The sequence below is a fragment of the Trichophyton rubrum genome (assembly GCF_000151425.1).
Source record: "Trichophyton rubrum CBS 118892 genomic scaffold supercont2.1, whole genome shotgun sequence".
NCBI lineage: Eukaryota > Fungi > Ascomycota > Eurotiomycetes > Onygenales > Arthrodermataceae > Trichophyton > Trichophyton rubrum.
The window spans coordinates 2,032,115-2,044,152 of record NW_003456428.1 but is presented as its reverse complement, the minus strand read 5'-3'; the positions used below and the strand labels follow the sequence as shown (position 1 = coordinate 2,044,152).

The window sequence follows — 12,038 nt, the reverse complement described above, 5'->3', positions numbered from 1 at the left end:
AGCCAGTTTGTGAGACGCCTTCGGGATCCTCCCAGAAGATCATTATTCCTCAAATCTGACGGTGACTTCATATGTTTGAGATAGAAGCTACGATGCGGAGGCAAAACTTAACCAGGTTTTTTCTTTTTCTTTTTTTTTTTTTTCTTGCGGTCAGGGGAGGAAGATGATGTCTCTCTTGATGACATCTCCCGGGCCCGCAATAATGACGATTGTTATGGGTAGCCTTCGGGACCATGGATTGAAACGGCAAGCTACCTAAAACCAAAGCAGGGCCCCATGGTTCCCTGAAAGCGAGCCAAACACGATGTGTCCCTGATCGCAATCCATGGTATCTGTCTGTTGGATGCAACAGTGTCAAGACGGGTATGGAGAAGTTACTTGTGTATTTGCATGGACAGCGGTTAGCCGGCAGGTTAGCTCCTCCCGGCTACAGGTTTCAAGGACACCTCAGCTCATACTTCATCCATATCTCTACCTATCATACTCTGTGCTGGAGTCAATTATCTGTATTTCGTGCTCTCGTGCTGAGGATCGTATGATTGTATATGTGTCGATGCGCATGGGCGAAGATGATATATCGAAAGCCAACTCAGCGGGGGCACGGATAACTATCAGACCTCCCAAATCCCCAGTTTTCATTATTCATATTTACTATCCTTTCCGTTTGACATCAGGTACTTTAACCACGCATTTATTTATAGACATTCGCCCTGTATATCAATGTTAACCCAGATTTATACTCCGGGGGTGTACTCGGACAAGAAACCTCTCAAAGACACTCGGTCTTAGTCTGTCAATACAGCAAACAGTGAGACCAACAAAACAACAATAGCAACCTGTGCGTTTCCTCCAAGGTTATTTTGCACAGCGTCGCTCTATCCACTAGAGCACTACTCGTGGCTAGAAGAAGAAATTATCAAGGATTTCTCTGCCTTTCTTCTTACGAAATACCCGACAAGTCGACTTGGTCGTCTCGTTTGTTATTTCCATTGAACCTCGTTACTGTCGACCAAGTGCTTTTGAGACAAGCCTCCTTTATTCTTTGTCTATGCGTTTCCATCATGATCTACCCCTGAGAACTGCCGTCTTGGAAGTGTTCCGTTTAGGGTAAACGGACGGCCCTATGATGTCAGAGGATGCAGGCGTCTTCTCTATGGATGAAAGGGAATGAAAAGGAACGAGCTAACGGGAACTAACAGTTATGTCACAGAATCTCTTCTCAACAGTTCCCTACCTAGTAGCTCTTAGGCCGTTGTTAGTAGCGTGAGATTCAACCAACAACCTTACCTACGAGGCCGACCGCCCCGTCCGGCGCCGATAGCCTATTCCATTGATCCAACCTCGTCAGCAGAGCAATCAGCCGGCGTACTTCAAGGCTGTGTGGTCTGACCGATGACAACGCCAGTGTTCCAGTAACCAAGACAGGCCAGCAAGTTACACGTCATACTTCCTAGGCGAGTGCTCAGCGTACTCTGTAACCCTACTCCGTACACCTGAAGGTCTTTGTGATAGCCCGAACCAGCACCGCCAGTTGAATCACCTCTGTCATCATTAAAAGCCACGTCCCAAGGAATGATTTGATGTCTCCTCTTGTCAGTCCATGGTGCCGGGTAAGGCGCTAAAAACGTGTTCAGCGGATTCCTCGGGATGGGTTCCCATTTGCCCTGCGCATGAACAAGACTGCATGTGGCCGACACAACAGGGAGAAGGAGTTGACGAAAGGTGCAGTGGTAGATATTTCTGACTGGTAGAACCGGTAGAGCACAGCAGGTGCGAGGAGTGCAGACTATTGAAATCGATCAACACCCCCTTTTGCTGGGTATGAAGCAAGTGAAGGAAGATATGGTGATTAAGGGGGGGCGAGGAAGGCAGGAGAAGGATGGATGCATGCCTTATACGAGTACGCAACAGGCGCATGTACGTAAATGTTATGCTAGGTACGGACGGAGAAGCATCGGCATCACCGTCATCGAACCGTCCCCATCCTATCGTCATCAGTATGGAGTTGCTCACCGTTATTTAAATTATCCCACACGGCTGAAAAGCCAAAAGGCAAAAGTGCAAATCATTGCAAATCTCAGGCGCTACCCATACCTCATGGGTAACAGGCATTATCCTCAACGATTCGTATTCAGTGACTTCATGCCTTGTGCTCACCGCTCGACGGCCGCTTAATGTGAAGCGAGGGTCGTTGGTGCATATTAAACGAATACCGCGATTAGATGAAATATATATAAAAATAAATTTATACTCCATATATCGTCATGCATGATCAGAGCAACCTCTAGCAAGGGATAGAGTCGGCGATTAGCATTGGTGCTGTACTCCAGAATATGATCCCGGCCTGTTGAGCTCTATTTGCTGCCACTCCGTTATGTCACTTTGCATGCTGATGGCTTATTGAAGCCGCCGATCTCAGCCTTATCTGAATTCTTCTTACTCATTCCCCCCCCCCCCCCAGTGCATGTGTGTGCGCCCTCTCTTTCTCGCAGGAAAATCGTTCCATGTTTGTGATTTTTCTCCGTGGACTAGTACGGCGTTTCCCTCCTTCTCCGTATGGATAGAGTGTGATGCGTGTTGCCTGCTGTGCCTGTAAGACGCCAACGGTTCACATATATGTATAACTACTTACTCTGTACACCTTTTTTTTTTTTTTTCTCTTAACGGCGGCGGTGGATCCTACCCCTTCGCCTTCTCTTCTCCTCCCCCTTGCTGTGGGTCGAATAAATGAAGGGTATGAAGAAAGCCCGAGGCAGACAAAATAACTAATCGACATCTGAGAATATCCGTGTAAATCGAGAGATGGTCTGGTCGATAAATCAACAAGAGGAGTCGTACAAGTCGAGGGATTGCACTGTCTCATAGTCTCTCAGTTACGTATATGGTGCAGCCGGTGCAACTTGCGGGTGGAAAAGAAAAGAAGCAACTACCGGAAAGATGTCTAACTGCCCAAGTGACGATGTCGAGCAGCCACTTAACGTACACTCTCTCCGTACTCCGTAACTATGTACTCCGTACCCCGTAGTTAGTTGTCTGCTTCCTTTTTCTTCTGATTATTTTTGGACGGCTGTTTGAAGTTCGAGCAACTATCGAACAACGTCTCAAAAGTAAATAATTGGATTGGTAGGACGAGGAAGTGTGAGAGAGCCTGCTGCCACGACTGGCCCAGCGGAGAGTGCGCCTGATAGGAAATTCTGTCTCTCCCCTTCTCTCTCGTCCCTGTGTCTCCCCCGTATTATATGTCACATCGTTTTTATTTTGCTTTCCGTCGTGTTCCTGTCCTGTCCTGGCCAATGCAAGGCTTTTACCACATATGTACTGTGACGAGGAAAAAGTAATCAGCATATAGGCAGGGTCCCGGGGTGCCGTCTCTCTCTCTCTCTCTCTTTTTTCCCCCTTTCCTTCCTAGTCATCAGGCTGTCCGTTTGTTTGCCCATCTGTCCCTCAGCTGGCGAACCTCTCTGTCGGAATCCGAGTCTGTAACGGCGCAGGGGAGGAAAGGCGACTAGGAGAAGCTTTGGCGTCTGTCCCAAACACTCGAAGTACTCCATACTGCTAGTCCCAGTGGTTAGTTGGTATTATTATTAGTTCGTTGAACCCAGCAGATGGCAGGTTTTGTTTGTAACGGGGGAGGGAAATTGTATGGGGCAGCGCGATGACGTAGCTAGTCGAAGCAAGAATACATAGAAGACAAGAGAGAGACCCGCCAAGGGACCAGGGGGAAGACGAAGAAAAAGAAGAACGGAGAGGAAGAAGAGCAAAAAGTACGGGATCTCTTCCTAGCGCAGCTGTTGGCTGTTGGATTGCTCGCCGTCGTCGACCTCGTTTGCTGACTGACCGTGAAGATTTTCGTCGTTATTTTTCCCATTTACTTTTACGGCGAAGATACTGCCGAAAGCGGAAGACTCCAACACTCAACCTCGACCTCACCTCCTCGACGTCGCCTGAACTTGAAGAAGACACAATCCGCATCCACGATACCGCCAGCGCCGACGGCAGCGACCTCTTGTCAGCCAGCTTTCTTTTCTTTTGCCTGTCGTCTGCTGCGTCTTCATGATCCCCGAGAGATGCATGGCTTGCTTCTGCCCCTACCCGTAAAGTCGTCGTTGTAAGCCTCTTCTCCGCCTCCCAAGAGCCACCTCCGCCGCCGCCAACGGGGGGGTGAACCAGCCAGACAGGACACGACAGCGAGATAGACAGAGAGAGACAGCCAGGCCGGACAGAGGACGACTTCACTGGCCAGCGAGGGAGGCATGTCAGCATGCGGACTCCGCCGTTATCTTCACCTGTTGGCCCTCTCGCTTCTATGACTTCTTCCGGCCAGCACCAGCACCAGCGCCGCCGTCTTTCTTGCTCGCAGCCAGAGGACAGCCTCAACCTCCACCAGCAGGACTACCAGCAGGAAGGACTTCCGCAAAACCAGCAGTACCAGCACCAGGAGAGCCAAGGTTCATCAATTCTCGTTTCTGACCTGACGCAGCCGGCACCGCGTCCGAGTCGTGATACCAACATCACCCCCAGACCTTTCTCGCGCCATTCAGAGTTTGCTACTTGCGGAAACACTATCAGAAACAACAGCAATGATGCGACAGCACCAGATCTTGACTTGACAGACGCTTGCCTTCATCAATCGTCTCAGAATAGCAAGAAGTCAAGCGGCTCTGTCCTTGATGAGCTGCGGAAACGCATGGGTGAGACCATCATGAACCAGCAGCAGCAGCAGAAGGCGGCACAGTACTACTATGCTCAGGAATCTGTTTCTACCGACTCCGGATTCACTGACTCGGATACCAACATGACACCAAACACATCCGATGAAAAGGTTACTCAATCAACCCAGCCGTCGGTCCCCAGGTCTCCATCCTCGCGATCAATGCGGCCATCGAGCCTGCCACAACGGTCACTAGTAACTCCTTTGTCGCCGTTTGACATTCACTCAACCAGAGCCAATGCCGAAAAGGAAGGTCATCTGGCTTCTTCGGCAGCCTTGAACTTGAATACAAACGCTGCCAATGCTGCGGCCTCGAATGGACTGGAATTCCACAGCCAGCAGCAGCAGCCTCATTCTCCATTTCCTCACTCCCCTCGAGGGACAAAACTCAAGCGGCGGTCTATCAGGCACCCTTACACAGCGGACACTCTCAAGAGAATGAACGAGATGCCAGCTGCCTCGATAACAGCTGCTCCTGCAGACTTTTTACCTCCTGGTAGCGCACCGATCACTGACAGCTCTCCCTACCCGACCCCAAATCTCTATGATATCACTCTTGCTTTAAATGCCGACCCCGGTCTTGATGGGTGGTGGTCCAATGTGGTACCACTTCTGAAGACTCATTATGGCGCTGAAAGGCTCACTCTTGCGGTTCCAGGCGACACTACTGACCTAGAGAATGTCCCATGGCTGCAGAAGGCTACATACAGTATATATGGAAACGAATCCATGCCATTCCTCTCGTCGCCACAGCCTATCCCCAAGGCTGAATGCGAAAAGCCCTCCTCTAAGGCCCGCTTCAGTGAGGTTACTAAAGAGGACGGCAATACCTTCAAATATACAAAATCTGTCACTGGTAGTCGTCGTCCAAAGCTGATGGGTCGTCATTCATTTGCAGGTCATACTTCTTACCCTTCAGAGAAATGGAACGAAGATGCATCAAGCGGTCCTACGCCGTTAAAGGGTCGCCATTCGCGACGAAAAAGTTCCAGTGGGGAGCTTAGGAAACCGCGTAAGCACATGCGCGAGGACGAAATCATGGCCGATGTATGTGATTTCAACACCGTCCCGTTGAGTGGGACCTTTCAACAACTGCACCAGCACCGGAACCAGTCCCGTGGACCCAGCGGCGAGGTATCCGGGGCTGCGTCTGGCCTTGGTTCAAGGCCTGCGTCCGGGCCACCGAGCCCAACTGCTGTTGTCTTTGCTACTCCTAGAGCATTGGAAGTTGAGCCTGAGCCGTTGATTAAGCGGACAGGTGTGGTGAAGTTGTTTGGCCGCACAACTCCCGTTGCATTGACGAGAGAATACGCTGATGACCCTATGCAAATTGTCTCGTCTGATAGCAATGCAGCGATTCACAAGCACAAGGACATCATCCAGCGTACCCCACGCTCGGAGACACCAGGAGCACCGCCGAAGGGACCCATGCCATCCCATCGATCCACTCCGTTGTCCCTTGGTCTAGCTTCGGCCCAAGAACGCAGGGGTATTCCAAAATCCACACTCATGGGCCACGAATACCAGCCGATTCCCTTTGACCCTTCACCTCCAGCCCAAAAGTACGAAGAGTATGAACAAACTCCGCCTTCTCCTTGGTCACAGTCGCCTGCTCCATCTCCTGCCCCTCTCCTAAAACCGGACGTCAATCCGTTCTTTGTCGAAACGTATAATGAAGTGAACGAAGATGCATTCGCCTCGAGTCCGCCGCCGCACGATTATTCAGAAACGGCGCCCTTGGAGGCCATTGGTATCGATCGTGCAAAGAGCGTCATCCACATTCCCCTAATCCATTCTTCGTCGTCACGACAGGGAAGGTCGGATACGCTCCGTTTTCCTGTTGCTGTCATATCCCTCCTAGCTCCTATAATTCCATATCCAACCAATCTCCGAAACTCTCTAGCGCTACTGCTTCCTCATCTTACGACCTCATTTTGCCTTGCGCAGCAGTACAGTCAGCTAGAAAAACAAAGCACGAGCTCTACTGTCGAGCGATATGGCCACCTCTTGGGTCTCGGCGGTACCTTTTCAGACGCTAACAGTGAGCTTGAGCTCATTAACGGTCTATCGGGGCATGTAAACTATGCAAGTCCCTTGACTCAATTGGGCGGTGGTGACGCTACTGGTGAGGGATATTTTCGAGCCAAGAGCCCGTCTTCGACTGAGAACAACAACTGCAATAGCATTGCGGCTACAACGCTCGCAATGGCCAATAACAGTGTTCAAGGCACACCAACCGAAGGACTGGCTATTGCAATCCCTCCGTCACAACAAAAGGCGGCATACGATGAATTAACTTCAAGGGACCCGGGATTAGTACATACCCCTTCCATTGCCGAAGCTCCGACAAAAGCAAGTCAGAATACTCCACAGATGCTCGCCGAATTTTCACGTCATTCGTCAACAGGCTCCTTCACCGCTCAATGGCATCGTGAGGTTTCCTCGCGTCCCTTCCCAGACACAGTTGCGCAGCTGATGCTCAACTCGATACCCTTACACCTTTTCCTTGCAAAGCCGCATACTGGCGAGGTTATTTGGACCAATGCAAAGTTTGATGCGTATCGGCGAAGCCAGCCTATGGAACCGCGAGTTCGGGACCCTTGGCAGAACGTTCATCCTAGTGAATATGAAAAGGTACTAAAACACTGGAGAAAAGCGTTGCGTACCGGATCGCAGTTTACAGAGCGCGTGCGCGTCAAACGCTTCAATGATGAATCTGAATACCGTTGGTTTATCTTCCGGGCAAATCCGCTCATATCAGGTGCGGGTGAGCTTTTGTATTGGATCGGCTCATTTCTGGATGTTCATGAACAACATGTCGCTGAGCGTAAGGCAGCGCAGGAGCGAGAAATGTTCGCGACCGACGTCAAATACCGAGCTCTCGCCAATTCAATTCCTCAGGTTGTCTTTGAGGCCGCAGAGTATAGCGGGTTGATCTCAGTAAATGAGCAATGGGAGCTATACACAGGCCAGTCCCTTGATGAAGCAATGACTTTGGGCTTTGCAAAGTATATTCATCGCGATGATCTGGAGAAATGTGGGATCTTATCGCCTCCGCAGGTTATTCCAGAGTCGAATGATATACCTGAATTTGCCCGTATAATGTCCAATGGAAACCTCGCTGAAACGCTGAAGGAAGCCGAGAGGTGTCGAAAGAATTCAACACAGGCGTCACCCTCGTCCCCATCTGCAGAGCAGCAGCAATATGATAATCCACTCAGAGTGTTTGGTAAAGGCGTAACGCCTGCATTGCAGGAACTCGTGCGACGAGAAATCGTTACAATCCAACGCGATGAGAATGGTCGAGATTCCTATACGACTGAAATCAGATTTAGGTCCCGAAAAGGAGATTTCCGATGGCACCTCGTGCGGTTGGTCAAGGTTGAGACACCCGACTTTGGCAGCGGTGAAGCATCGTGGTATGGTACATGTACAGATATCAACGATCGCAAGTTATTGGAGCGTGAGCTCAATACTGCCCTGCAGAAGTTGAATAGGGAGATGGAGTCTAAGACGAAATTCTTCAGCAACATGTCTCATGAGATTAGGACGCCGCTTAATGGGATTTTAGGCACAATTCCGTTCGTACTTGATACCTTACTTGACAATGACCAGAGAAGAATGCTGGATACGATCCAGAACAGCTCAACGAATCTTCGTGAGCTGGTGGATAACATCCTTGACGTGTCGAAGGTGGAAGCAGGGAAGATGAATATTGTCAGGCAGTGGTTCCATGTCCGATCTGTACTGGAAGACGCCATAGACACCATTAGCTCCAGGGCGATCGACAAGGGCCTGGAACTAAACTATTTGGTTGACACCGATGTCCCTTCGACCGTGCTGGGAGATCGGTTCCGTATCCGTCAGATCTTGATCAACCTCATGGGTAATGCGGTCAAGTTCACTACCCAAGGCGAGATTTGCACGCGATGTTCGATCCTCGTCGATCCCAACGTTAACACGAAACCATCTGAGATCCTGCTTAATTTCGAAGTCGTGGACACTGGTAAAGGTTTCAACTCGACAGATGCAGAGCGCTTGATGCAACGGTTCAGCCAGATTGAAACGAACGGGTCACAACAGCACGCTGGTAGTGGCTTAGGCTTGTTCTTGTCAAAGCAGCTTGTAGAGATGCACGGCGGGCGGTTGACACCTACTAGCAAAGAAGGGCGGGGAGCTAAATTCTCATTCTATGTGATGGCCGGGGCGCCACCCCAGTCACCTTCGGAGGAAATAGTCGAGCCCCCCACCCCTGGTCAAGTGATGGAGATTCAAGACGATGACCACCTGTCACGGCCACCTACCGCCCCGGTATCGACGGGAGAAGAAAAGCAGCTGCCCATTGCCAAACCAAAATCTGAATATTATATTTCGACTGCGGCTCCGCCAACACTCTGTTCGCCAATGATATCGACGGAGGCTGCCACTATATACAAAGCGTACAACACGGTGTTAATCTGTCCGTTTGATTATGCTCGAGAAGCAATCAAGCAGCACATCGAGCAAGTTGTACCGTATGGCGTGCAGTCCAAGATGACCTGCCTGCTGGATATGGAAGATTGGAGGGAGTTAAGACTGAACAAAAATGATCCTCTGACGCACCTAGTTCTTGGTCTCCCAGAAGCCCCTGAGGTGACCGAGATCATGTCCACTTTTCTTAAAACCGATCCTGACGGCCCTCCTAGTCCGACACTAGTGATAATAGCAGATATCTACCTCAAGCGCAACATCACTGCCGTATACAAGGAACTCTTAGCAGCCGGGAAGAGTGTGTTTATTGTACCCAAGCCCGTCAAGCCAAGCGCGTTTTCCTTGATATTCGATCCCAGGAGCGAGCGCGAGCTGAGCAAAGATCGAAACCAAGATATGGCACGTGAGGTTAACAACAGCTTCAAAAATATGTCCAAGATCGTCAAAGAGGTCATTGGCAATAAGGGGTATAGAGTTTTGCTTGTTGAAGATGATGAGACGAATCGGACGGTATGTACTAACATTCTTCTCTTGCCTTTATGCCGTGATTGGGCTAGTGCTAACGTTAAAATAACCTAGGTCATGCTAAAATACCTTGATAAAGTCAAGCTTGTCTCTGAAACTGCCGGGAATGGCCAAGAGTGCGTCGACATGGTCTTCTCCAAAGAACCGGGTTATTACTCGCTGATAATTGTATGCGTTATCCCGCCTTCCATCCTATAAAGTGTCTGAATCTAACATATCGGCAGTGCGATATTCAAATGCCTGTTAAAAACGGGTATGAGACCTGCAAGGAGATCCGATCCTGGGAGAACCACAACCACTTCCCCCAGATCCCCATTATGGCGCTCTCCGCCAATGCGATGATAGACCAGATCGACGATGCCGCCCACGCTGGCTTCAACGACTACGTCACTAAGCCGATCAAGCACAACGAGCTTGGTAAGATGATGATGGAGCTGCTCGACCCCAGCACTCCGCGTGTCCTTCTCAAGGATCGCAAAGCTTAAAGTCCGCCTCAACAGCGCCTCCCTGCCCTCCTTTCCCACTTTTTCTTCCTGTCATTTTGTTTATCTTTTTTTAAAGTATTCAATGTTTGTTTCCACAGTTCTTTGGCCCATTCTGGGCGAGGGCAACAAAAAAAAAAAAAAAAAAAAACCAATCCGGGCTTTCTAAGGGGACTCTTTACGGCCTTTCCTTTTTTTGTTTCTTTTTTTTATCTTCATTTTCCCCCATGTTATTCATGCATTACTTACATATTTGACTTCCTTCGGGGCCTTCTGCCATGCTTCTTCTCGTTCTCCGTCCTCTTCCCTCCTAAACTGCTAGCCCTCTTCTACGTCCTGCGTCCTTCATGCTGTCCTCTCTGGCCTCACGCTTGTTCTGGCTTTCAATCGGTGCATGGGTTAAATGGGAGGAATTCGCGAACCGGTGGCTAGTTCTGCTTCTATTTTATTTTTTATTTTTTGTCTCCTTTCGCTTCAACTATTATATATGATCCTTTTTTTCTATCTCCTTTGTGCTGTTTTCTTTTTTCTTTTTTTTTTTTATTCTCGCTTTCCTTCATATCTTTTACTGTTATTATTCTCCTGTTCAAAATCATGGACGCAAAATGGAGTAGAAGAGAAATATCGGGACTAAATTATGACGACTATTAGCTAGTATTACTTCCAAGGACCTTCTGTATGGCTTCTTCTTGCTCTCCTGTATATCTCTTTACTTGACAGCTCTGTATATGATCGATTACGCCGACTCTGGGGCTTCTCTCTCTATAGCCTTGTCTACCCCTGATTCTTTGCATCCTTTTCGACCCCTGCATCAGGTTATTAGCTGGTATCCCTCCTGCGCGCATGCATATGCATAACATAGATGTCCTGGATATATATATACTGTGGAATTGAGTGTCTAGTCGAGGGACAGGATATAGAACCAGTCGTTTATACTCTATCATCTTGTCTTGAGTCCTGGGGTTCCTGGCCTCCATGATCGACTCCAGCCAGGTAATCTCCACCAGACAAGCGGCTCGCTGGTTACTTCAACTCCCTGAAACGAGTCCTTCTGCTTTTCTCACTAACTAGCTAATCTCCAGTGCAGGATGGCCTTCGTCTGGGTAAACCTTGACGTCGATACAACCGCCATCGGACCAACTCCCTGGTAGTTACATCAGTGACATCTTGACTAGACGGCGACTTGGTTACGGCCTGCTGTTAAATTGAGAGGATGATCATGGTTCCTTTGAATCTGGACTTCTCGTCTTCATCGTCTACTTCGTCCACTTCCTCGACCTGGTCTGCTCGTCTGGCCGCAAGTTTCAATGCGAGCAGCGACGGTCAGGCAGCAGCAGCTCGTCCCGTTTCAATGGCAGCCAATGACAGATGCAACTGGCAGCTAGTTCCATGCAGCCCGCCAGACCGTTGAGACGTGAAGGTGAAGGCCCTTGACAGCTCGTAGCACTTTGATATATCAGGTCACTGCCGCCTGTCCACGGACGATTGACCTGGTTTATCTAGTTCTCTGGCTACCTGACTGTCTTCTTGACGGCCTGACGGCCTGACGGCCCTGACTGGCTGCCTGCTGCCTCTGCTGCGTCCTTTATATCGACCTCTGCCGCCGCCCGAAAAAAAGGCCGCAGTATCAAATCAACGGCCTTTGAATACAGTCACATCTACATCATAATAACCACTTGATAATATTAACTAAAAAATTCTAATAACTAGTTGGCTAGTATTATTATATCTAGCTAGCTAACAACTAGCAGCTAAGAAAAAAGGAACCATCGATCGATCGACCGCATCCTCGTCTCTGGTCTGCCTGCGCCCAAGTTACTTGACGAAACAGACGAGACAGACGAGGACCA

The 12,038-nt window shown here is 49.5% G+C and overlaps 4 protein-coding genes across 6 annotated transcripts; 1 reads left to right on the top strand and 3 right to left on the bottom strand.

Annotated features, from left to right (window-relative positions):
- Positions 1-234: 234 nt before the first annotated feature.
- TERG_11624 (uncharacterized protein) lies at positions 235-2,170 on the bottom strand. The gene has a single exon (XM_047750710.1). The coding sequence runs from the start codon at positions 1,993-1,995 to the stop codon at positions 1,594-1,596; it is 402 nt and encodes a 133-aa protein (XP_047605229.1). The 5' UTR covers positions 1,996-2,170; the 3' UTR covers positions 235-1,593.
- Positions 2,171-2,657: 487 nt separating this feature from the next.
- On the bottom strand, positions 2,658-3,991 carry TERG_00767 (uncharacterized protein). The gene has a single exon (XM_003238732.2). The coding sequence runs from the start codon at positions 3,343-3,345 to the stop codon at positions 3,004-3,006; it is 342 nt and encodes a 113-aa protein (XP_003238780.1). The 5' UTR covers positions 3,346-3,991; the 3' UTR covers positions 2,658-3,003.
- Positions 3,992-4,169: 178 nt separating this feature from the next.
- TERG_00766 (uncharacterized protein) lies at positions 4,170-10,620 on the top strand (the record flags this gene model as incomplete). 3 transcript variants are annotated; one of them, XM_003238731.2, is made up of 3 exons in its annotated part: positions 4,170-9,691; positions 9,761-9,874; positions 9,931-10,620. In XM_003238731.2, 3 exons carry the CDS (start codon positions 4,262-4,264, stop codon positions 10,189-10,191), a joined length of 5,805 nt encoding a protein of 1,934 aa, XP_003238779.1. In that variant the 3' UTR covers positions 10,192-10,620. The 3 variants fall into 3 exon arrangements, with proteins under 3 accessions (XP_003238779.1, XP_047605227.1, XP_047605228.1); XM_047749176.1 differs by having other exon boundaries at positions 4,262-9,691; positions 9,761-10,620; XM_047749177.1 differs by having other exon boundaries at positions 4,262-9,874.
- A 128-nt stretch (positions 10,621-10,748) lies between these two features.
- On the bottom strand, positions 10,749-11,495 carry TERG_11623 (uncharacterized protein). The gene has a single exon (XM_047750709.1). The coding sequence runs from the start codon at positions 11,163-11,165 to the stop codon at positions 10,836-10,838; it is 330 nt and encodes a 109-aa protein (XP_047605226.1). The 5' UTR covers positions 11,166-11,495; the 3' UTR covers positions 10,749-10,835.
- Positions 11,496-12,038: the final 543 nt, after the last annotated feature.

What these genes read in the sequence shown, in the direction of transcription:
- TERG_11624 (XM_047750710.1), bottom strand. Translation starts at nt 1,995, where the DNA reads ATGACGATAGGATGGGGACGGTTCGATGACGGTGATGCCGATGCTTCT.
- TERG_00767 (XM_003238732.2), bottom strand. Translation starts at nt 3,345, where the DNA reads ATGCTGATTACTTTTTCCTCGTCACAGTACATATGTGGTAAAAGCCTT.
- TERG_11623 (XM_047750709.1), bottom strand. Translation starts at nt 11,165, where the DNA reads ATGGAGGCCAGGAACCCCAGGACTCAAGACAAGATGATAGAGTATAAA.